This window comes from Sander lucioperca, chromosome 3 (genome assembly GCF_008315115.2).
Source record: "Sander lucioperca isolate FBNREF2018 chromosome 3, SLUC_FBN_1.2, whole genome shotgun sequence".
In the NCBI taxonomy this organism is placed as follows: Eukaryota; Metazoa; Chordata; class Actinopteri; order Perciformes; family Percidae; genus Sander; species Sander lucioperca.
Window position 1 is genome coordinate 1,041,265 of NC_050175.1, and position 26,260 is coordinate 1,067,524.

A 26,260-nucleotide genomic window follows, 5' to 3' on the forward strand; every position below is an offset into this window, starting at 1 on the left:
TTCAGCTTTTTAACCTTTAGTTGAACTGATTATTATTTCTCCTATAACTCCTGTCTGCCAGCGCTTCTTTGCATCTCACCTTCTTTGTTAAGAATGACATCCTCTGTAATTACAGGGTAGAGAGAGAGTGAGAGAGAGACTAGATGACAGTGAGACAGATAGCGAAACATCTCTAGACTGGAGTTTGGGTTGTGTCTTCAATTGGTTATGACTGACAGAGAATGTGTTACGATTCACTGTAAAACAGAGATAAGCATAAAGTGAGGCCACTGATGTTTGTGTGTTACTTTGTGAAAAACGTAAACTACAATTTACATGCATACATGGTGACACAAACTGACAATGCATCATAAATTCTGCATTACAAAAGATCCAGCCACTTTGTCTTTGTATGCTAACACACACACACACACACACACACACACACACACACACACACACACACACACCTTTTGTTAGAATCTTATCTCTGTTGTGCAGAAAGCTCTGAGTGAGCCCCATAGTAACCCCTTGTGCACACACACATTACACATACTCAGTTTAATGCTCTAATCTTCCTCACATCAACACAAACATGTGCATACTGTACATATTTAGGGGTCCAAGCCCGAGGCTGGAAGAACGGGCAGTAGCGAAGCTACGCCATTCGCACAGCAGGGCTGTGGAACCCTATTGCTTTTCTAAGGTTTCTTATTATTATTCTTCCGCCGATAAAACAGATGTTACAGCCTAAACCGTACATGGTGGGGGGGGTGCCGTTTTCAGGACTGGTCCAGGTCCCTGCAGGGACCTCGGACAAAAAAATTCAGCCAATTACACCACTAGGTGGCGCTATAGCAGAAAAAACTCGTTTGGCCTTATAACTCCCACACCGTACACCCGACATTCAAAAACCATACATCTACGCATTCCCTGGATCCAACTGAATCACGTGATATAGGCCACGCCCATTTCCGCCTAGACTTTTATGCGTGAAAAATCGCGATTTGTCGTAAACCTGCTTTTTCTTACTCCTCCTAGACCGTGCGACCGATCTGCATGAAACTTGGTACGTAGCATCTCCAGACCGACCTGACAAAAAGTTATCAAAAGGCCCACTTCTCAGGCCACGCCTACAGTTGGGTACTGATTTGTCAAAGTGGGCGTGGCCTATGGGACCCAGGTTTGGATTCACCACTACACTAATGTGAGCAACTTAAAATTTACAGTGTAGATGGACAATGGTTCATGGACCTTACCTACCAAAAATTACACACATGGACCACTAGATGGCGCTATAATGACGTAAAATGTGCTTTTGCCTATAACTCCCACAGTCTACATCGCAGATTAGAAATCCTTATATCCTCGTGTTCCTTGAATCCATCTGAGTCTGACGATATAGGCCTCGCCCATTTGCGCTAGGAAGTTTTTTTGCAATATCGCGCAATGCGCAAAACAAACTTTTTCTCCTCCTAGGCCGTGCGAGCTATTGGCACAAAACTTGGTAGGTAGCATCTCCATACGGACCTGACCTAAAGTTATCAAAATAATTTGGCTACGTTACACCATTCGCAATTTACAAGCAAACTAATTTTCGTAGCTAGCCACAAAACACGAACGTTAGCATATCTCGGCCAAATCAATAGGTATCGGAGAAAAACTCAGTACTGTTGTTCGACATCCCACTCGGAGCCTTCCTACCAAATTTGGTGAAAATTGGCCGTTAGGGGGCGCTATAATGATTGAATTTAAATGGGAATAATTTGCAATGGAAATATGTCTGCTGCAGTAAATGCTATCATCACAAAACTTAGAGATTATTGTTCGACATGCCACTCTGTGGCTCTCCACCAGATTTGGTGATGATCGCCCTTTAGGGGGTGCTATAATTGAGGTAGGAGTGTTTTGGCCTTTTACGCAATGAAGAGGAAATTTGCAATTGCATTTCACTACAGACTTTGTACCTCGCACTTGGTCAAATTTCCTGACTTTTGCCTCGCCGCCATCGTGCTTTGGGTTCTCCTTTTGCGGGCCCCGCTTCCGTGGGCTCTTAGCGTCGTCAGGGGCGACTCGCGCCAGGGGGGACTGGCGCCAGGGAGGCTTGGACCCCGTTCATAACTGCTTGCAGTTCTAGTTATGTTTTTGTTTCCATAAATGTACAGTAAAATGTACAAACAATAATATTGAAAGGTGCTGGACCTCTGACTTCCACCCTCTTCAAGTTGTGTAGCATGATTGAAATATAGTGTGATCTTATCGCATTTGGTAATGGCGGATTTGATTTAAAACAATGATTTTACCATGGGAATGAGCTGTAAATAGGGACTGCAACTGTGATTCATAGATCATGGTTAAGCTGTTGTGTGGTGGAGAGTAAATCAAGTGCACAGCAGGGCTCAGTGACGGAGGTCTGTGGTCCAGAATATACCAGGGGAGGCACGCTTGTATTTACCCTATTACCCTTTAAAAATAATAATAATGTCTTTTCTTTCATTTATTTCAAATGTTTCCTGACCTTTGTCTCACTTTTTATGTCTTTTTAATTTTTCGTTTCCCTTCAATGTCTCCTGTGTGCAGGGCTACATCAAACAACAAGGTTAAAGAGATGGTTCTGTTGGAGTTGAGCTATGTTAACTCCAACCTACAGCTACTGATGGGACAGCTTGAAGGACTCAACAGCTCAGTGGAGGTCTACCAGAACACCCAGTAAGTCCAAATATTACTGCTCTTCATCTTGTACAATACTGATTCAATTACTGCGATCTCATGAGACCACAACTTAGTTTGTGGACTTGTTTGTTAGCCACACAGCTATTTTCGTGTTGGTTAAATCTGTTTTCATGCTAATCGAATGCGTCTCTAGCTTTAAACAACCTACCGCAAACCGGTGGTTAGCTGCTAACGCTAGCTTTCGTGGCACATGGTAAATCACTATTTTATACCACTAACAAGGCTCAAAATAGCACCACACTTCAACAGTAGCATAATGAGGATCCCTACATGTAAACCGAAGCATTGAGAACTTTGTAAGTGTACAGACAGTTTATTAAAAAGATAGTTTAGAAAGACAGTAGCGTTCATGTTTACATGTGGGCGCCATCTTGGAAAATGAGCAGTTGAACGACGAACGCCGTGCAACCAATAACCAGTAACATAGCTCAAACACAGCGTTCATGATAAAGCTAGAGACGCAGTGGATTAGCATGAAAACAGATCCCAGAAAACGGTTTGACTCGGTACACATATGTAATTAACCCCTAAGTTCATTTTGCACCAGAATTGTCCTTTAAAGGCTTACTTTCATGTTAACTGTCTGTGATGACAGTTGCATGTTAAAATACATGCACAGCAGCCAGAGACAAATGACTTTGGCACCAGTCCTCATGTCGCATAATAATAGGGACACCACTGACCCAAGCTCTTCAACATTCTGTACAATTTTAACTTTACTCTTAGATTCATTTTGATCCTAATTTTTTATTTCCCAAACTTGCAAAAATGAGGACTGGTCAGAATGATCTCAGTATGCAAATATGTCTTCAATTTGGAGATCTAAACATCAGACTACTATTCATTCAGAAGTAGAAGAACACAGACACACAGTGTTGATTGGCAGCCAACAAGAGACTGATCTGGCTCTCATACTCTGTGGTTAAGTCATGCACTCTTTCAGATGAAAGCTGCTTGATGACAGAGTAGCAGAGATAATTGGTGTGTGGAGGAAGAGTGAGACGTGAAGACAAAGTGCAAGAGTTTGTTGTTGTCAAACTGGACTGGCTGGTTTTTGTGACACAATGCACAAAGCAACAAGGAAACTATGGGCTATACTTGTATGCAAATTGAGATAAGCAACTTGTCCAAAGCTTCTCTCAGTGGGTCTGATGATCGGGTGTGTATGGGTGTGTGTGACAGTGATAGACACTGGTGTTGTCTTTCTTTAAAAGACGAGCCAAGCTTATGGGGTGTTGATGGAAATGCAGTATGTATGTCATGAGGATGCACGTGTTGTCTCAGTCACGTGTCAAGTAAGCTTTAGGAAGACACAAAGGACTTCATGACCGTGATATGGAAATATAGAAGTTTATACACGTGGTGACAGATATTATTTGAAAATTGACATCTGTCTTTGCCGTAAATAAATGCAAACACATTTCCTCATGATAACATGACACCCACTGACAAAAATAACCATATAGGTGTAATAGCTAACTATATCTTCAGCAGGATGTCCCTCACCTTCCACATTCTTTGTGTTTGTGTCAGATCTCTGCAGGATAAATCCAGACAGCTAGCTAGACTATCTGTCCAATCTGAGTTTTCTGTTGCACGACTAAAACTACTTTTGAACGTACACATGTTCCACTAAAACATTTCCTTCCCTAGAGGCACAGTGCTCCGTCCAGCGCTTAGCGCCGCACATGACGATTGTGATTGGTTTAAAGGAATGCCAATAAACCAGAGCACATTTTTCTCCCATCCCTGAATGTTGTGTGGACTAGCCAGACCTTCCCTCACAGCGTGGTGGAGGAAGGTCTGGCAATGCGAGACTAACTTTAAGTAAACACTTCAGTTGTATAAATGATGAACTGACAGCAATAAAGGATTTCCATTATGGACATATAACACTTTAAAATGAAAATTAGGGAGATAGTTTTAATGCGATTTTTGATTATTTAACAGCTCTTATATTGAAGTATGTCTGCCTTCTTATTAAGAACACTTCAGACCTACACACACACACACACACACACACACACACAAAAACACACACTTCTGTAGAGGATGGCTGCCATGTTGCCAGTGACAACAAATCACAACAGAGTGAATAGAAAAGTAGGGATATTGTGAGAGATGGGGTGTTGTATGGTGGTAACTATGGTAACACTTCTGAGGGTCATTGGCAGAAGTCCTACATGGTTTTTCCACAGCACCAAGCTGTTACTACATTTATTAGGGAATTTTAATGAGCTACATACCTAGTTAGGGTTTTCTTTTGAGTTCTGACAAATCTGCAGATGACCTTATATTACCTGGATCTTCTGATTGACAGGCAGGACTCCCTGTGAAAGTTAGTAAGATTTTTACCCCTCTGTAATTCATAAAGGCAAATATGTGGTTCCCAGGTAAACTGGGTAGAGCTGTAATGGGGTTTGGGGTCCTTCTCACAATAACAAGAAACAACCTCCTCTTTTTGGACTGATAGAAAACAGTGAAACCAGCCACTAAAAAAAGACATCTAGTTTAATTACATTATATGGACATCCTCAAAATCCAACAGCTGCCTCTCAGTACAATCTTAAGGCCTTAAGTGTCCTCTATCACATGGGATCAGACGGACTCGAGTGTGGGAACATTCAGCCTCTCATCAGCCTCCTTATCAGGCATTAGAGAAACATCTGCTCCATCCACAGATAATAGGCATGTTGTGAAACTACCATCAGCTGTCCAACTGGCGTCTGTTTTAAAAGAAAATGAAACTCGTGCAAAGTCCAAAGTGTTTACATCATCACATTCACACCACCAGATCTAAAAAACCATACAGGTAACACGCACACAGGAATATTGGATATGTTGACAAATTCTGAGCAGGTGTTTCAGGGGGATGACGCTGTACAGCCACGATGGAGAGTTAGCCCCCTCCTCTCAGCATGAAATACAACCTCAGTTCTAAGTATGGAAACAAAAAAGCCCTCTTTGCCTTTCTAGGCTTTTCTTACCAGTCCCATCGTCTTCTGAATAGCGTCCCTGAGGTTATATCTCACTCAGACCACATTCAGTTGGTTTTTGCATGAGGTAATGCATAACAGAAAGCACATACAGTATATGTGACTGGTGCAGTACACGTGCTGTACATGTTAGTGACCTCCTTGAACCACCCCATGAAAATGTTGCAGTTAGTTTGTTCAGTTCCTCTGTGTAATGTTCTTGACCGAAGAACAAACTGAACGTAGTTACAGACCTTCTGAATCAGCATAGCTAAAGTGATGACAAATGAAAAGATTACGATATCAGCACTACAGGACACTTCATTGACTTTGCTACCCTGCTGAGATAGAGTGAAAAGAATAATTTGCGCTTGTCTATCATCTCAGATTACGTTAGAAAATGAGACTCAGCTTTTAAAACCTCTGACAACTGGGTGCTTGTACTTTCAATGATCAAATAACGAATGATAATAATAAATAGGGGGAGAAAGGTTATCGGCATATTCTGATCAGACTTATACATCTTAAATAAATAAGACTTCCATTAATAAGTAGACAGTATAAAACAATAATTAGTTGCAAAGCAAACCACAACTGGCTCTAGCTTCATATTTAATCGACAGACATGAAAAGGGTATAGCTCTTTTTGTGTTACTATGTGCAAATAAGCGAATACGGGTACTTCCCATTCATAACTATTCTTTTGAAACAGACTCCCATTTCTCACTTATTATCTAGTGTGGCTAACTTACACAACTCTTATAGGAGTTAACAAGGCCAATAAGCAATGACATCTTGCTACAACCTGAAACGTATCAGTATACTGTGTAACAAACTAAAACAGTGTTTTCTGCAGGCCCATATACTGCATTTGCTGCACAGGATAGTTTTGATATTTAGTAAAGGCTTTAAGTTGTGTTGGGCTCTCTGTAGCTACAGATATCCACATCCCCCACGCCCCTCCCTCTGCCAAACCAGAAAAAAGACTGGAGTGATCTCATCTACAAGTACTGATGGATTACACTGCAGCCTCTATCTTGCTCTGTCAGTGTTACTGATGAATGAGGTTTTCTGTGATTCACAGAGCCAGTATACCAGAGGCATGCTGCCTTATCATCAAGTGATGAATGAGTGTGAGGAGTTGTTATTCCGAATCCTGTGGTTTGGACATCTTGTGCAATGAAAAGGCTGTACCGAATCTCTGATCCCTTTGATGGAAAGAGCCCTCATTAAAATAGATTTGGGATGTTAATGTTGGAACTGAAGTTTATGCTACTGTTGCCCTGATTTGAAGTTGTTTAGTATTATAACATGCATAGCAAATTCAGAAGCAACGCAAGCTTGTTTTAAGAAAAGGGGAATTTATTTAGTAACACCTCATACTACTGCTTTCAGTAGGGGGAGGGTTTGGGTTTCCTTTTTAGACTCTGGTGATCAGCAGCAGCATGTATCTGTCAGGTTCTAAATCATCTGCTCTGATAACAAGCTGAACCTGCTTTCCATCTGTCAGCAGCAAGCAACTCCAGGGTTCATACAACCAGAAAAACTGTATGGCTTCTATTCACTTTTTAGTGTGTTAAAAATAATAGAAGGTAAAGAGCCTCTATGACAGAGGATAGAGGAAGGAATGGTTATTATTACTGAAGCAGGGCTGCAAATCCAGAATGATTTCTCAACGAGAGATGCCAGGCTTTACAATACAAGGAGACGTGGGGGCCTCATTCACCTTTTAAATCCTAACTCCTACAGTTTGTGCTTAAAGCACCATCTGCCTTATCCTGACTTCCCCTCTGTGAAACGACACAATAGATTACACTAAAATGTTAACTTTCTAATGTAGCAAAGCTGTCGCTGGTGGGATCAATCTGTTCCTGGCACTGTGCATATTATTATTTACCAATAATCTGTATTATTGTCTTGATATCCCTAACAAGGCTTGGTCTGTTGTCAAAGGGAGTTTATTGTTCTTTGATATCTTGTACCACACCTTTAGAGCCTGCTTTTCCTAAGCATGAACCTACAAATATATCAGTGCTTTTCTGTTTGGCCTTGTGGACATTAATCACATTAAGATAAGCACTGCATTGTCCTTTTGTATGTAAAGTCCTGCTGTATCATGTATTGTCAGCATTTACAGAGGTATTGTCCTTGATGCCAACATGTCTATGAGCAAACTTTACACAACTATATTTCCTTTCATGTGTATTATATTGTGCATAAGATGACTAATCATGATATCTCTATTTCTGTCTTTCTCTTTTGCTTACAGGGAAACAGCCAACATCCCCCTCATTGCTCTGGGTCTAAAGGAGACAAAAGACATTGACTTCTCCACTCTATTCAAGGTATAGCAGCAACAACTATAGCACCACCCCACCCTTTATTATAGCAAATGTGTAGAAATAGGTAACATTCAGAATTTTTTATTTGATGTAATGCAGGCATTTTGACTGCAATAGTATAATAATAATAATAATAATAATAATAATAATAAATCATCATTTATTTTATTTATGTGCGCCTTTCACGTCACTCAAAGTAATGTAAAAGTCAGCAGTAAAATAAAGTATATTATATTAAAAGATATTGTTCAATTAAGTTTTGGAGCAAAGAGATACGGAATAATGCGATGTTGTGTTTTACCATAACTTGAAGGCACATTCAGATTTATAGATGTTAAGATAGCACTTTGACATTTGGCTAAAAGCAACAACTGACATGTCACTGAGCTCCAAAGAGGTCAAAGGATTGTCTCTCGCCTGCATGTCATCAGTTAAACAAAACTGCTCAAACGAGCATAAACGCAGACTTTATGGACAAGGAGGAATAGCAAACTAATCAACAGAAACATAAAGACAGAATATGCAGATAAAAGGTTACAAATACTGCTAATGTGCATGCAACAAATATGACCCACATTGGCAGGCAGAGTATTTTAGTTGCTGCCAGATTAAAGTCTCCTTTCATGTAGTATTTGGGTCACATTGTCTGCGCCCTGTACTCCTGCTTCTACATTATGTTTGCTTTTTATTCATTCAGAAACAATAAATCATCCGACCATAAAAAGATTGTTATCCAAAGTGGGTCAGTTACTGAGACTAGTAGTTATCATGTAGCAATGTTCTAATGCGGGGAAGCACTCTAATAAATGTCCTGCCGGCATTCTTACACTGCTTTGCATCCTGTTCGGGTTTGTGGTGAGTGAGTACGTTAATGGTGCTCTACTTATTGACTTTAATTAGGTGTTCTACCTCTGGCTGGCTCTGACAGAGTGACAGCTCACAAAGGCCTGCTTGGCACTGCACAGTTGGATGTGACTTCTGTGTACAGTTAAGAATGATGTGACTTGAGTGGATTAGTTGCAAGCGAGGCTTAAGCCCCAGAGCACTCCCCAACAACTGGCTAGAATAATGTTGTATTCCGATGTTTAACTTTTTGTTTTGTTTCTGACAGGACTTTATCTTGGAGCACTACAGTGAAGACGGGAACAGTTTTGAAGATGAGATTGCTGACCTGATGGACCTGCGACAGGTAGTGTTCACACACATTATATGTTAAACATTTCTAATAGGTGGCTTTTTTTTACTCAAGTGGCCTTTAGAGTATAATAATAATAATAACCCAGCATCCATACAATTTTCTACCACACAAAGCACAATGAAATCCTTAGTGAGTTAAAGGATTTGTTTGCACCCAAATCACAAAAACATATTTTGTCCCTCATGTCTAGTCATGCAGATAGTTTTAGTTTTATTCCTGAGCTTTTGAGATATTGGTAAGCTAGAGACCACTAACGTAAGTGAAAAACCTTGCAAGAACTGATCCTTTAAATGGGGTTTCCCTCAACAACAGCTCTGTGCATCTTCACTACAAGAAGTTCTCCATTATTACAGACTGTATCAGATCTCTTTCCTTTCATGCCCTAGGCTTGCAGAACGCCAAGTCGAGATGAGGCCGGGGTGGAACTGCTGGCGAAATACTTCAGCCATCTTCCTCTGATGGAGAGCCGGTTCTTCTCCCCATCCCGCCAGACTGGCATCTTCTTCACCTGGTACACACCCATTTTTTCTACTAATTAATACAAATTAAAAATGATAATAATTAACCATTTTTAAGAGCAATTATCAAAATTACTTTATGAAATTCTTCATAGGATATTGTTAAAATAAAAAACAAATTGTGAAAAAAATAGAACAAATGCAATGGTTTACAAAACACATAACAAATATTACAATAAATTCCTTAAGACAGAAAGGCAACAGGTGAGGTTACAGCAGTGGTGAAACAAATATTATTATAAAGAAAGGTGTCCTGCTCTTTAATCTAGCTGCCTTGAGCCCCTACACCAGGGTTTTCCAAAGCCTTTGAGCTTAAAGTGTCTGAAGAGCATCTGACCCCCTACTGACTTCATGGTTAATACACTGCATTCATTCATGCAGCAGATAGAGGGAGATTAGCTTAAAGGCCTAAACCCTCAACCTTTAAAGGTCCAATATGTAATTCTGACAGCTAGCGTTTAAAGTAGTCCTGCTCCAGACTCAAAGTTTACGAAGGTTGCCAGGTTAAGAACACATCATCAACGTTGCTAGACGCTAGTCTCACATAGCCAGACATTACTCTACAGCACAGCGGAGTAGCTAACGTTAGATGCTGGCTATATTGACAGTCATAAAAGCCCGTGCTCACGCGGAGCTCTGTACCCGACTGACAACCACCCTATCTCGGCTTAAAATTACGGCAACAACCGCTAAAACATCATCACCTCGCTGTCTTCGCTACCTGACTGACAGCCACACTTTCTCGGTTTAAAATTATGGCAACAGCCGCTAAAAAGTAAAACACCTCTACCTCGCCATCCTCTCTACCCGACTGACAGACACTTCCTCGGCTTAAAATTAAGGAAACAACCACTAAAAACAGTGCAAACTCACGGTCCTCTCTACCGATCTACAGCCACCTTTTCTTGGCTTAAAATTACTCACCGTTTGTCGGCTACGGCTGCTGCACAGGCTTCACGTTGTAAACAGCCGTGGTCTGCTTGCCTGGTCCTTACGGCGTGACCAATCGGCATCACTTCACTGGCTGTGTCTCAATTGTTTTGCGAGTAACTAACTTGAGTAACGTTACTCTTTAAAATTCAATGTGAGTACACAAATGTTAAAATGACATAAAATGCCCGTCCCTTGTAGCTGTGATAAATTAGCCTGAAGCTAATGCTTACCTGTTCAGGAGAAAATCTCTCGGCGTCCTTTGGGGCTCTAAGCTGTCTCAATCTTTCAAATACATCTCCCATATTTACCCGGGGTTTGTGACGTCTCTGGTAACGCAACTGTTAGAAACATGCCAAGGTTTTTTAGGTCGAGTAGAATCTATCTCCATTGATCCCGTTGTTTCTTTGCTGCCTGTACTACTGCTGTAGCGCGCTGGGTTTGCGTTTTTACAGACCATCTGGCATCCGGGCCTGGCTGTCAAACTGGGCAGTTGATACCAACACACAGGCCAAAACGCAAACAGACATTCCGTCACGGAACGGAAATTTGAAAGGAGAAAATACTGGCATTAGCATTGGTGTCAGAAAAGATAGTATTTCAGCTTAGTACATCATTTCTTCTCAATAAGGCACTTTGTGGTTGTTTTTCTTTTCTTATCTGCTTTACAAACATAAGTAGTGACAGCTTATACTTCTTTCCTTCAGGTACGACTCTTTTACAGGAGTGCCGCTATGCCAACAGAACCTCTCACTGGAGAAAGCCAGTGTCCTCTTCAACATGGCCGCCCTCTACTCTCAGATCGGTACCCGTAGTGACCGACAGACAATAGCCGGCCTGGAGGAGGCCATCTCTTCCTTCCAGAAAAGTTCAGGTAGGAAGAAATAGGAGTCATAAACTGGTTTAACCAGACACCTCCTCTCTCACCAGCAAAAAACAGTGACATCAACATTTTCTCCTTGACATGTAAAACAGCCCATCACTTCGCCAGGTGTAGTGGTTTATTCAAACTAAAAATCTTTCCCCTTGCTGACACTTCCTTATGATCTTCACTTTAAAAAGGCACACACTGTTCAGAAAAAAATACACTGGTATGAACAAGTACTTATTTTCAGAGTATGTGCCAGCCTCCACCCTCTGACTTCTGCACCATGACGGAGAATGAATGCAGTTTATGATTCTCTGGCTTCTTGTCATGTGGCTAAGGTCCAGAGAAGCACCCATCATATGAACTGGTTTGCCAACCCTCTGAGGTTTCAGGAAGCTCAGACAAGTCTTGATAGAATTATGACTTGGCAGTATGAGTATTGCACTATAATTACAGCTCTGAACAGGACACAGCTTTGGTTATGTTGCTTTGATGGCTATAATTTAGGCTTGTACTAAGTAAAACAATTATGTTGTTATGAGTAACATTGTCACCAGTATAAAGAGCCAGTAATAAACTAAGCTGGGAGGTGAAATGCAGGGATGCTTTCTGTAGCAGGGCTGCTGCAGTGCCCTTTGCAAACAGTGGTCTGTTATTACGTTGTCTACATCTCTCTTCTGCTAGGTTATTAATCTGTAAAATAAGAGGGAGGCACTCTCAGTTGGAATGCAGATGGTTTTATTGCTTCCATCGAACATAAAAAAATCATTCAGGAAGGTTTGCGTCTTGGCTCAACTTTAAAGAAGCACACAGATATTGATCACACTGCTAGCAATGGATACTGTAGTAACAGCAACAGACCTTAGGAAAGGAAGAAGTAGATGCTCTGACAAACGGAATCACTTAATTCTCTGTGTGGAAACTTTTAAAACATCTGTATAAGCGAGTGTCAGTAATTAGGGTTAATGTATCAGCATGCTGAAGTCATTCTGTGGACCAGCAAACTATATGCCTCTCCCAAATGGACTATTTGAGTTTTGCATGAATATTCACTGTTGCCCAAAACATTAACTATACTACCAGACTACTACTAGTATTACTAACTACTACTGTCGGAGTAGTCTATATCCTTGACGTTCCACTTCCGGGATTGCTCCTTTGCCACTGGAAAATCCGCCGGATTTCACTCATTTAGGCCGGATATCCACTGCCTTGGGCTTCCTTTGTGTTAGCATTTAAAAAAAGGGTAAATCCAGACAGCTAGCTAGACTATCTGTCCAATCTGAGTTTTCTGTTGCACGACTAAAACTACTTTTGAACGTACACATGTTTTTTAGGCCAAGGACCCCTTAGCTAAAAGAGAGAGAGGGCAGGGACCCTCAACTAAATACATTGTATAGCATTTAATTGCATATTGAACTGGGCTGGATGGATGAAAACCCATCACTTCGCCAGGTGTAGTGGTTTATTATTATTATAATTGATATTCACATATTATTTATACATCAAGTTTTAATGTCTTACCTATAGTAAGCCTATCATCAATATTGTGTAAATGAAATTTTTTTTTTTTTTTTTTTAGCAAAAAGGCTTTGCTAATAATGTGTTAGATTCATGTTAATGTATATTTTCAGAAATATTTAAATTTTTGAAATAAAAGGCGGCCCCCCTGCAGTAACTTGGAGGACCCCTTAGGGGTCACGGACCCCCTGTTGAAGATATCTAGTTTAAAGAAATGCCAATAAACCAGAGCACGTTTTCCTCCCATCCCCGAATGCTAGGTGGAGTAGCCAGACCCTCCTCCAGCGCGCTTTAGAGGAGGGTCTGGCAAAGCGAGACTACTGTCAGAGTAACTTGTTAAATGCTGGGGGGGCTACATATTATAATTCTGGGCTAGACAGAATATATGGATACAATCTACCTCTCTCTTTTCTCCATTCAGCTCCCATTCACACACAAGACCCAAACTAGAGCGGTTCACTGTGGACATAAGAAAGAGAAAAAAGATTGAATTTCCTTGCATGGTCTTAAAATGGATTTACAAACAAAATACATAAAAATATCTTAGTCTGCAGAGTCCCATTATTCAAATTGTTTTTGTTTTCACAGAGCTAAATAGGATCTAGATTATCCAGGGTATATAACTGACCAAAAGCTCTTTATTCAGATTGCCAGATAAGAAAGTCTAAGGTACAGAATAAGAAGAAGCCTTGTCTTCCCTTACCATTGTTTTGGCATAGTGCCTCCCAACTGAACTAAAGTATTATTGTTACTATAATTGTTGGAATTGTTTGGTTTGGAGCTGTGCTGATCTCTCGTTCTCCCCCAGGTATCCTGAACCACCTGAAAGAGACACACACCCACACTCCCAGCTACGACATGAGCCCAGCCATGCTCAGTATGTTGATTCGGATGATGCTTGCTCAGGCTCAGGAGTGCCTGTTTGAGAAGACTGCACTGCCTGGGATCCGAAACCAGTTCTATTCCCTGATGAAAATGGCCCAGGAAGCTGCAAAGGTAAATATCAGCAAACACACAGTCCTCACATTATTTAGGCACAGTATTCTTTTTTTCGCTGTGGACTTAGTAGGGTATACTGTAGGTAAAGTGAATGTAAAGTAATAATGTCACCACAGTCCAATTCCTTACTTCTATCAGTTGTATCCAGTTCAGAGCTTTTCATGTGCTCCCAGTAACTCTATCCTCCTTTTCCTGCCAGGTCTCAGAAATCTACGACCAACTCCATCAGTCCATGATCCAGACGCCAATCAAAGACAATGTCCCGTTCTTCTGGTCCACCATGTCGCAAGTCAAAACCAACCACTACCGCTCCATGGCACACTACTTTGCAGCCTCAGCGCTCCTGGACCACCAGTGTAAGAATAACTGAGATTTTCACACAGATTTCATGTGTTTAAGGGATGCCAGAGCATGGTTTAACAGAATTCAAAATTTAGAGAAAATCAGAAGAGAAAAAAAAATCTATTATTTGCTAGTTTTTCTAGATTCAAGCTACATTACGTAAGCATGCAAACTATTTTTTCCTGCTTATGAAAAGCACTACTGTGAGAGCAGGACTTATTTTTGCAATGCATAGTTATTTGCATAAAGTGTGCACTGGTACCCAGGTACAGTAGTGCCCTAGATGCATACTAGAGACACGTGTGTTCTCCACATACATACTGTAACACAAAGTAGTTTATTAATCTTCTCATGTAGTGGCAAAGTTAACACAAATCAAATATTGTCCCTCTTTTAACAACAACACAGGTAGAGTTTATCAGCAAAGTTTTATTCTCACTCGATCTGTTGATTTTGAACACCCGGAAACCTGATCCTTCTGCCATACAGGCCATTGGGTTGGTCATGTCAGATGGCTGGACTAAACCACAGCCAGCCACAATGCTATTGCATAACAGCTATTTAGAAAGACACACACACACTCACTCGCACACAACCAATGGTAAAGAGAGGCTAACTTTCCAGGAACTCAGTGGCAGGATGGGCAGAGAGTGAGAATGAAGAAAATAGAGATGGTTGGAGTGAGCGGAATTGAGTGGATGTATTGTAGACTGCTGGGTGATTCAAGTTATGTAGCCTCTTAATGCTGCCTGCATAATCAAGTGGCAGAGAGCAAGTGAGAGAGCCAGCGCCTGAGTGAGAGAGGAAAGGAAGGACGTTGTGATTAGTGAACAAAAACCCTCCAGTAGTGCCATTGCTAATCTTGTATCAGACCTACTGCTTTAGTTCTTGATTACTTATTTTTGACATCTTATAGACTTATATAGACACAACTAATCATTTAGTTGAACAGTTAATTCATTTGTTATTCACAGCCTTGTAATGAGTCCATAATTCAAAATGCCCTACTGCTATGCATTAACATTTTTACGTTTTTATCCTTTTTCATTCTTAATCACATTAAAAATTACAGTTTATGGGAGATAAAAACAATCTAAAATAAAACAAAAATACAGCAGATTGTATTAAGTTCACCATGGATGGTCCTAGTTTTAGCCAGTGCTATGAATAGGGCAGGACTGAAAAGAGGAACAACAGAGCGAAACAGCTTTGAGTTTGGCAGCTCATTAGCAGATTCCTGTGAATCAGGAGAATAGAGCAATTAACCACAGGACCGCAGAGAAAGGACTCAAAAACAGGACAGAAGGAAGATTGCTTTAGTAAACGGATAAACTGCAAACTAAAACCTAAATAAACTTTATGCCATCACTTAGATGCAGAGGAAGCCTACAAAAGTTCAGACGCTTTAGATTTACCTTTTTAAATCCTGTGAACCAGGAGATGAAGGAACTGAGAATTCAGTTTAAAGTGTGTATGTATGCACTGTGCACTGACTTATCTATGTCTATATACAGTGTCCTGTCTACCTTTCAAATTCATTTGTTCTACAATTAAAGCAATCATGGCATCACGTTATGCCATTCAAGAGCGTTAGCCATTTGTTTTTATCATTCACCCCGATCTGGGTGGTACACAACATTCAATTTAGTTTTTCTTTAACACTGATTCTTTTTGCTGTCTGTGTGTTTAGTGAGTCTCAGTGACGATGAGGACCAGCAGGAGAAGACCTTGTCACAGGTCTATGATCGCCTTCCTGAGGGACGCTCTCCTCTTGACATCCTGAAAAGGAAAGATGAACGTGAACGCATTGGTAAGAGCGAGCACTTAAGGCTGAGCACATCTCCTTTTCTTTTTTTCTTATTCACTCCTCCTCTCTGCTACCCACTTCTCCTCATCGGTCCTATGACAAATTCTCCATCCTCTCCCCAGGTAAAGCACACATTCGTCGGGCCATACTGGGTCATGAGGAGGCTCTAAGGATCTTTGGTTTGTGCCACCACTTAAACAAGCTGGAGGCCCTGCAGGAGATTTTAAAAGCCAGTCACCAGCGCTCGCTCAACAAGTGCAGTGAAAATGAAGATGAGGAAGAGTTCACTGACTACACGGAGGCCCCAGACATCATCTGTGAGTCTTACATGTGTTATAGAGAAGACAACAATTAGAACAATTGTAATGTTTATTTAAGTCTCTGAGGTGAATTGTTCCTGTGGTTGACATGGAAACTAACCAGTCACCTAAGTGTCACCACAACAAACAATTCACAAATGACACTCATGTCAAGCAGGACCAATGTGTTCATTTGTGAGCTTTGTCTCTCAGGAAACGGTTTGTGAAAAGGCTGCAGGGTCGTATACCACACCTGCTGCATTCAGATGTGATAAGTGACATTTATTTTCAGGGACAGATGATGTAATGTTTACACTGCTAACTCCCTGCCTGCCTCTCTACAGGGTGACAGTTGAAATGTGGTAGTGACAGTAAACATTGTAGAATGACAGCTTTGTTTTTCACCCTTTCTCCCTTCCATAGCTAAAACAGAGCACAAAGCAGAGATGGAGGTTCCCGCAACCACAAAGGTGAAAGTCACAGACTTCTTCCAGAGGCTGGTATGTGGGTACTAATATTCTTCCACTCACATTGCTGTTTTTTCTATATGATGGTTGGTTTATTCATCAAGTGACATGAAATGGCTCTGGATTTGTGTTTTAGACATTGGAAGTGTACTTATTTGTTTGAACACCCAGAGTGTATTTTCTGTTATTTCTGAATACAACCAACTAAGGTGAGTCTCCTGGGAGCTTTGGCACATTTTAGCAGCAGGCAATCCAAAGTCCTATCTTGTTCCCAAAGCCTCCTGGACTTTCATCCATAGCAACAAATGCAAAACTAACACTAACCATGGACAGAGGTGCTCTGACCCTGGCTGGATTTTCAATGTGGTGACTTGGAGGGGGGTCTGGCATCCTCTGTCATTGGAACTGGAATCTTCTGTTTATGTCCTCTGACTGAAAGTCAATTGCGATCATTTATTTCAATTTTCAATTTCAAGACGAACAACCGTAGAAGCAAATGATTGGTAAGGACAGACAACAGGTGTAAGCAGTCTCTGTGAATAAGTACCTCTTAGGTTCCTGTTGTGAAATCCAGCAGTCTCAGCAGCAACAAGACTCAAATCAGATTAATGAATGAATTAGAATGAATCGATAATTGCAGCCATACTTGTGTCATGCAGCTATAACTGTACAGTATGGTAGATACTCTTCCTGAAATTGTCAGAGCTGATTACTATGGGGGAATTTAAGTTGTTCTTTTAAAATAGTTACAAAATGGTACCTATTTATGCATTATAACTAGGGGTGGGGGAAAAAATCGATACAGCATAGTATCGCGATATTTTCCATGGCAATACTGTATCGATACACAGGCGCCAAGAATTGATCTTTTATTATTATATATGTGTTGGTCAGTTTGTCTGCTTGACAATCCCATTTTGCAGCAATAAAATTGAAGTGAGATGAACAAACAGAGAAATATATCTTTTTAGATAAAACAGATGTTGACAAAGTTTCCTTTTGGGGACATCATTTGAAATTGGGAAGAATTTAAAGTTGGAAAAAAGGCAATATATCGCAGAATATTGCAATATGTTTAAAATCGCAATAGTATCGTGACATAAGTATCGTGATGATATCGTATCGTGAGGCCCCCGCTGATTCCCAACCCTAATTATAACTGTTTTATTTGTATTGTATATTGTTCTCACTCATTTGTAGTGTGTGTAAAAAAAGATTAATCTTAATATATACATATAATCCATCCCAACATTCAAGTAGACATAAGTCACATGTTCAGTATGGGATAAGGATTGTGTGTCTTTTGAAAAGGAAATGTGACTGGCTTGGTGAGACTGCAAGTCTGCAAACAAAGGGCTGGTTTAGGGGAGATTGATCATCTCAATATATACTCAGTGGCCACATGACTTTCGTGTACCCCCTGAGTGTACATAGTATATGTACAGATGTACTAACAGTATACCGATGTGGACTTACTATGTTTAACTAGCATGTAAGGACACAAGAAAGGATTATTTTTCTGGATTTTCAGTTTTCCCCCAGGCTGTCACCAAATCTTTGAATTCTAAAAGTCTTAAAGGAGAGGATATTATCCACTTAAGTAAAAAAAAAAGCCATACTGACCACAGCATTCCCACACTGTCTCCACTCAGGGCCCTCTATCAGTCTTCTCAGCCAAGCAGCGGTGGACAGCCCCACGGACAATCCATCTTTGCCCAGAAGACCGAGACCTGGGCTTCACCCTGAAAGGGGAAACACCAGTCCAGGTGGTTTCGTTGGACCCCCTCTGCCGAGCTGCTGTGAGTCAACCTATATTCCTTACCTTTGGCTGAACATGGGATCTGCTGTTTTGACGCCAGCCTTTGTTTCATTGAATGTCAGTATGATATTCAAATCAGCTTGCAGAGACTTGAAATGATATTAAGATAGAATAGAATCCATCACAGTGAACATCATCCTCAGATTTATTTCTATCAATGTTCCGTAACCGATTTTTTAGTTATGCATAAAACATGCCAATCCATCTGTGAATGCCATTTTTGCCCCTTTGTTGCCTTGGGATGATACATTATGATGACCTACTGAAGGTCATTGTTTTCTCTCATCTTTATTAACCGATGAGTCACCAGATGTATCTGTAGTTCACACCTAGGACAGGGGAAGGGTTTTCATCATCTGCAGGCTGTTAGAAATAATTTATCAATCTGTGCACAGAGACTATATTATTTCAGGGGCCATGTTCAGTACTGTCTTCTGTTAAACTTTAACAAAAGCCAAAAGCATATGTTGCTCAATATTAACTCCCTGCAACAGGATTAACTAGCAGGGAGTGACTTTGTCTATGGAGGGAGAACTAACAGCTTACAATTTCATGCATGCTTGCCCCCTGAATGACAAATAAGTTCAAATGACACATAACATACAATGTATTATTTGCTCAGAGAACCTTTGAATAAATAAAGTAATTCTCGGAAACCTAACCAGCCTCAAAGAATGTTTGGAGGCGCTCCCTCCCCCTCCACAGCCACTCTGGCTACTAATTTAATTAAGAATCAGAGAGTATTTTCTCTCTGCAATCCTTTTCAGTCTGACAGCTCATTAAGAGGTGCTGACAAAGAGCAGACTCTTATAAGGCCCTGCAGGCTATGCAGAGAAACAGATTAGTAGTATTACATAAGTCGAACTAGGCCAAACTCCTTATAACTTTTAATACTGCATTCAACAGGATTTATTTATGAACCAACTGAGTTTCTAACCTGCCTCTGGTGAATACAGATGAAGTTATCAGACAGAAATAGCTGAACTCAAGTCAATAAGACAGATTTCCCACAGCTTTGAAGTGATGTGCTCTGGTACGCACAGACACTTTGGCAAATGTTTGAGCTGCTTTAAAAAAAATCTTTGTTTGGGACTAACCCTGTTCTCTGCTGATCCCGGCTGCCTCCAGGGTGTTGATGGAAAGTAGCAGAACCTGACTTGGTTGCCATTCAAACAAACCTTCAGCTGTAAATATTTACGGTGTCTGCTGCAGCATCAGGGCATTTCACTGGCCCTCCTCTCTGACTCCTGTTCCCCCCAATGTCTTTTCTAGGCTGACGGTCTGAAAGAGAGTGACTACATTGTTGCCGTGGGCGACACAGATTGCAAATGGATGGGCGTGAGCGATGTGATGCGGCTGCTGAAGGATGTGGATGAGGAGGGGATTGACATCCAGGTGATCAGCATTATGGACAGCAACCCACCAATGGTATGCCATGCTCTTTCCTTCCTATTGGCTGAGAAAAAAGCCATTGTTTTTTTTATCCGGTGACTAAACAGCACAGTTAGAATTTCTCCTTTTGAGGTAACTTGTCTATACACTTTGCCATAAGACATATTTGGATATGACATACATGTAGTACCATAAAACAGATTCCAGCTGTATGACTTTTTGAAATAATCTGACCACAGAGTAAACTGACAAATTCACAGCAGAAGAGTTTTTTGGATAGAGGAAATGGTTCATGAGCCAGTGCCCTAATTATCAGTACAAAGAGCTCAAATCACTTAGTTTTAGGCTCATTCTCAGTGGGACATGCACGGGGTGGACAGAAAAAGCAATGTCTAACAAAGTGCAGTCCCATTGTTGTTAGAAAGTAAGAATATGCGAGAAAGCTATTTATTTAATTCTACAGGTTTTTAAGGAGTTGGGTACAACTTGATTATATTGTTTCTGTAATTTTGTCCAGCACTTTTCATATTAGGCACAGCTGCTACTCAATAGTCTGTTTATGATCTGGGTATTTATTGACCTCTGTTGAGAAAATGACTAACTTAAATTGCTAACTTATTGACCCCACATATTGATTGAGCCTGTATGGCGTCCAGTGCAACTCTTTGATTAAACAAACAATCATTGCCTTTTTTTCACTAAATGTCAATCTCTCTGTCCAGCCTACCAAGAGCGCCACCTTCTGCGGAAACCTGCCTAAAACCTACTCCATGATTTGTCTGGCCTATGATGATGACGACAAGAACCCCAAGTCCCGCAAAGTAACCAAGAAGTCGTCCTTCCTCAGCTGGGGTCTGAAGAACAGGCTGAAGAGCGCCAGCACCCTCAGCCTTCCCACTGCTGACCACTCCGGGGCCCTTCCCTGGAATAAACCCTGTCCCACATTCCCCAGCTCTAGCACCTACAACGACAGTGCCCTCTACTGAGCTAGCTGCAGACTTCTTACTGTCTGCAAGCATCGTTCAGTATGCATATTAGGCCTAGTGTGGCTGTATACAGTACTGTGTTGTACCCATACTGGACCTGCTATGGTACAGTGCCCTTTGGTGTTTCCACTGGAATACTGAACCGTAGTGTATGTAGCTTGTTTGTCAGCGGTGCAATGATGACATTTCTGCCAGCTACCTTGGAAGTGGCTGTGCCAAATACTGTATATAGGTGCCTTTGTTGTGGAGCCCGACCGATAAAGGATTTTTAAGGCCGATACCGGTACAAATATTTGATGATTTAAAAATCCGATATTCCGATATATCGGCCGATATATATATATATATATATATATATATATATATATATATATATATATATATATATATATATATATTTTTTTTTTTTTAAATCCAGAAATGCAGAAAAAAAAGATTTCCATAACATTAGTTATTTGTAGTTATTTATGAGTCCTCACTAAAATAATATGATAATGCAGTTTAAAAATAATAGTTTGTTTTATTGTCTCAACAGAACAGAGGAACATCAAAAATATATTAAAGTTCTGATAAATAAAATGTATAAAAATACAAACTTTGTCCAAGTCCTTTGATCAAAAAGACAATAACAACAAAATAAATCAAAGTGTTGCCAACAGGGAGGTTGCAGAGCGTCCTCTGGTGGACAAACTATGCAACGCCAACACTCAGAACATGGTTGAAGGGGGTTTCGTCCGTTTTAATTAAATTTTTTTTCATATTAAATTATTAGAATAATTTGTCATTTGTCATAAATTATTCTGATGAATGAATATTTTTTTTTATCGGCCATTATAAATGCCAATACTGATAGTTTGGAAAATGCCTAATATCGGCGGGCCGATATATCGGTCGGGCTCTATTTTGTTGTACATGGACGCCTTCCCGGCACAGTTCAGTATCTGAAGTAAACTAGGTTCAATGGGAAATCTTTCTGTACCATACTAGTATGTGTACAACACAGGACAACTGCACTCTGGGAAAAACATACCAGTTATCATTCCAGTCTATATATATCTACACAGCACTGAGACAGGCCTCTAAGTTAAACTGTCATCTCAGTATGTTTTCTTGAAGAAAAGCTCCAGACGAACTGAAGGACGAAAACAAAGTTGTACAAACACACCCAGTGTCGGTTTCTACTTGACTGCAAGGGGGATAATTTTATTGTGGCTTACGCAGTCCCTTATTAGTTCCATTGTGTACTGATGTAGCTGTGTAGTTATGTTTTGTGCGTGTCCTCAATACATGTCATGTTTCATACTGTATATGTGAAGGATTAGGTCATTGCCATGATATTTGTTGCAATCGGTGGATACTGATCAGTTTTTGGGGTTTGAAATGCATACATTTTCTAAATAGATATGTAGATGTTATAAACCATGTTGCAGTATGTTAAACAATGATTGAGGAAAAAACAAATTGTGCAGTTGTTTTTTGTCTAGGGAGAGTTGATGAATGCAATGTTCTGTAAGCTGCTAAAAAAAATCATATACTGTATATATACCTTGGTTTTGTATTATTGTCACTTTTGTAGTTGTAAGACCGCCTTTGAGGATTATTATTTCTGCTAAGTGTCATGCCTGGGACAAAGTGTAAATGGAAAATATTGGTATTTTAGGTTTGCTTAATGTACCAGATATGCCACAGACCAAAATGCCTCCATGTCCCTAATATGCCAGGATGTACCATTTCCTATCCTGACTCATCTTACCCAGTTCTGGCCCTCTTTTATCAGTGCTGCTGCTGTCTGGCAGTTTGTCAATTTGTAAGAAGAGCATGAGCTACCTGTCTCTCTGTTAATGTGAATCTTGATGTAGTTAAAAGGTTATTTTGTCTCCAGAACGGAAGAATGTGGGTAGACTGCATCGTACGTAGACGGCCGGTCAACTAACAGTGACTTTGATCAAAGCCTGCAGTCAGGTTTCTACTATTTGTCTCTACCTGTCTTAATCCTAGTCACATCCCACATTTTACTGACACTTTGCAGTGTTGGACTATCTCTTTATCTACAAAGTAGATTCTTATACACATTTGATAATCAAATTATTTATGTAATAAAAAAATACTCAAACAAATATATGTGTGTATATATATATATAATATACTCTTTTATGTTGTAGGTTTCAGAGCAGTTTAGTAATGGTCAAGTTGTGAATTTTTGCACGTTGGATTTTTTGAAAGAATGTATTTTACTAGCCTTGCTTAATCCTTTGGTGAGCTTATATACTGGTACGTTTTGTCTGCGTAAATATATTTTAAGTGTTTTTAAAACGGTAACACTGAGAAGATGTAACACTCTTTACTGTCTCTGTTTACCTAATTGGTGTCTTAAGTGCCATGTATGCTTAATCATGAAGGAAAATGTCAAGTGTATAACATGAATGTGCAGTAATTGATTAATAAGTGCTAACAGCATAAGTTGTAGACGTAACAGATCTCTCAATGCATTTCACCATGCATAATGATCCTAAATGCCTTGGGCTATATGCAGAGAGTTATTGTACTGGCCTTGTCTGTAAGTCTTTGTCATTTGTATGAACTCAAATCTCAATAAAAGGGGAACAAAACAAATTTCCTGGATTTTTTTGGATATATATTTGTGGTTGAGTGTATCTCAGTGACTGAAACTATCAGGCAGGTTGGGAATGAGTGGAATGAAGTTTGAACACAGCCCTCAGTAAGCCAACACACACTAAGTCAACACTCATGGGTTAGTAACTGTTGGCAGACTGGCCTGGGATCACATGACATCCTAATCTGCCATCAGGCCTTTCTTCACACATACCAACGTGCTCTCTGTGCAATATCTGGGCACTTGTCTCTGTGTGACATTTTACTGAAATAAAAGAGCTGACTGAAATTCTGAAATGAATTCCCATATCAAATTCTCTTCAGTATTTAGATTTATTTTAACATGAGAAGTTGATATCACAGGAACCAAATATGTTGGCTCTTGGTTATAGGATTCACACTTCCACCATTTCTAAGGGCAAAGGGCAGCACTGGGTAAAACCTATTTTCAGCTGATTTATAGCCAAAGGAGGACTAAAAATACGTGTGTTTTTGTAATGTATATTATGACAATCACCCTGCACAGTGCAGGTGGGTATAGAAACTAGATAGATGGATGTTATGACAAAATGTGTTTTTGCTATCTGTTCATTCTTGACAGTATGGGGATATTCAGAAAAGTTTGAAAGGCTGCACCCACAAACATCTTTAAGTTTATATACCAAGTTTTGCAGCTAACGGTTTTAAAAATGTCAGGGACAAAGTTGACTGGATGGAAGACACATTTGAACGGTCTATCATGTGATACACACTTTAAAATGTATTACTAAGATGTTATTTTAGGGGACATATTCAATTGTATTTTTTTTTACTGGATATACATTAAAAATAATATAGTTAAGAAAGAAAGAAATTAAGTTACAACAGCCCTATGTGCTGAGAGACAGTATATGACAGTTGATCACTAAATGGAACGACATCGCCCCCTGTTGGCGTGTCCGCTGGTCGGTGACGAGGTCGTTGCTAGGTGAATCATATTAGTCACTGATTGGCTTCTCTCCTCACTTTTAGCCAATCAGCACTACTTTTGTAGCAAGGTGCCAAGCGTCTAGATACGAGAAATCTGCACACAGCCAGCCTGTTGAATATAGTTAGCTAGCTCGCTTATTTGATCGTTTTAGGGTAAAAGAGGACATATACACATGTCAATGACAAGTAATGTTAAACTTGTTTAATGCCATTTGACATTCGGCAAACGAGTCAAGCTGTTCGCCTAAACAGAGACATTAACTTTAGCTAGGTAGTGAAGCAAGGGTCACACAACCTTTTTCACTATGTTGAAATTCAGCTTCAGGAGGGAGAAAGACAAGGAGTTTGTAAGTTTCTCGTCTTTTTCTAAAATAAATTATCTTTGTCCTATTTCTTGCTAGATAAAGGTCTAGCTTAAATGCGTTTTATCATTCAACGTTAGCTAACTAACATTAATGTTAACCTAGCGTAAGATAACGTTAACTTCGGTTAACGTTACTAAACGTTAGCACACGTTAGCTAGCTAGACATTTCAGAGATGTTTAACGTTTGTTAACACCATATTTGTAACGTTACGTCTTGTGCTGTATTCATTTTGTTTAGCGAACTTAAAGCAGGTAACGTTATGTATTGTTAACTACCTATTCGCTTTTATTTAGAAAGGCAGCTCAAGTATAACTGAATGACATATTGTTGCCAATATACAGTAACAGTGGTGTTTCAATAGAATAAGTCCACTGCTGTAACAGACTGTTGTTGTCAGTGTTTGGTTTCTCTTTTATCAAGTGCTCATCATGTTGGGATTTAGTAATCATCCTTTCTACCTTTCCACCCTCTTTCTTTTCCCACGGTTTGGGTGTTATTTGTTGTTGTAACTTAAACTCCCGTCATAGCACCCACATTGTGTGTGTTAATTGTCTGTCTATGTGATGCTATCCCTCTTCCCTAACTTTCCTTTGTGCGTGTTGTGCAGAAGCATATAGCTCATGGTTTGATCCCTGCCGCCTCCATTGCTCCCAAGCCTGCTGTGCCTCGTACCCCGCCCCCACGCAGCCCAGACCCCTCACCTGAGAGACCCAGGTACCTAACACAGTCCATCAGCTCCAACGCCAACCTCCTTTTAGCTTGCTGTGTTTCCTCTGACACAGTTTCCACTGTTAAACCACTGTTTTGTCATATTATTTCTCTCTTTAACCCCCCTCATTCAGGGGTAACGTTTTGGGCAAATGATGGGCAATATACTCTACAAGTTACCTTAGTAACATCTTGTTGCTAGATTGTAACATATTATTGACCCATTTGCTCGATGCCTCTACAGTTCTCAACAATGTACTCACTTGTATCAACAGCCTATGCATGACTTCATGCTGTCCTCAGACATATACTTAGGACTGCTGTCAGAAAATGATGAAACCAATGTCGATCAGGGGTTTCCAAAGCCCAAGATGACGTCCTCAAATGTCTTGTTTTTTCCACTATTTAAAGGGGTGATATAATGATTAT

The 26,260-nt window shown here is 40.2% G+C and overlaps 2 protein-coding genes across 7 annotated transcripts in view; both read left to right on the top strand.

Annotated features, from left to right (window-relative positions):
* Positions 1-21,412, top strand: part of rhpn2 (rhophilin, Rho GTPase binding protein 2) — a 29,199-nt gene extending 7,787 nt beyond the window's left edge. The window contains exons 3-15 of one of the 2 annotated variants that reach the window (XM_031309223.2): positions 2,560-2,688; positions 7,957-8,032; positions 9,141-9,218; positions 9,614-9,738; positions 11,383-11,549; positions 13,873-14,060; positions 14,263-14,419; positions 16,096-16,215; positions 16,335-16,529; positions 16,935-17,011; positions 18,631-18,777; positions 20,070-20,225; positions 20,912-21,412. In XM_031309223.2, coding sequence (XP_031165083.1) covers positions 2,560-2,688; positions 7,957-8,032; positions 9,141-9,218; positions 9,614-9,738; positions 11,383-11,549; positions 13,873-14,060; positions 14,263-14,419; positions 16,096-16,215; positions 16,335-16,529; positions 16,935-17,011; positions 18,631-18,777; positions 20,070-20,225; positions 20,912-21,175 — 1,879 coding nt within the window. In that variant the 3' untranslated portion in view covers positions 21,176-21,412. The remainder of the gene's footprint in view (positions 1-2,559; positions 2,689-7,956; positions 8,033-9,140; positions 9,219-9,613; positions 9,739-11,382; positions 11,550-13,872; positions 14,061-14,262; positions 14,420-16,095; positions 16,216-16,334; positions 16,530-16,934; positions 17,012-18,630; positions 18,778-20,069; positions 20,226-20,911) is intronic. The other variant, XM_031309230.2, reaches the window with a different exon arrangement.
* Positions 21,413-24,805: 3,393 nt separating this feature from the next.
* Positions 24,806-26,260, top strand: part of cep89 (centrosomal protein 89) — a 56,304-nt gene continuing 54,849 nt past the window's right edge. For all 5 annotated transcript variants that reach the window (XM_031309295.2, XM_031309259.2, XM_031309243.2 and 2 more), the window contains exons 1-2: positions 24,806-25,104; positions 25,731-25,837. In XM_031309295.2, coding sequence (XP_031165155.1) covers positions 25,063-25,104; positions 25,731-25,837 — 149 coding nt within the window. In that variant the 5' untranslated portion in view covers positions 24,806-25,062. The remainder of the gene's footprint in view (positions 25,105-25,730; positions 25,838-26,260) is intronic.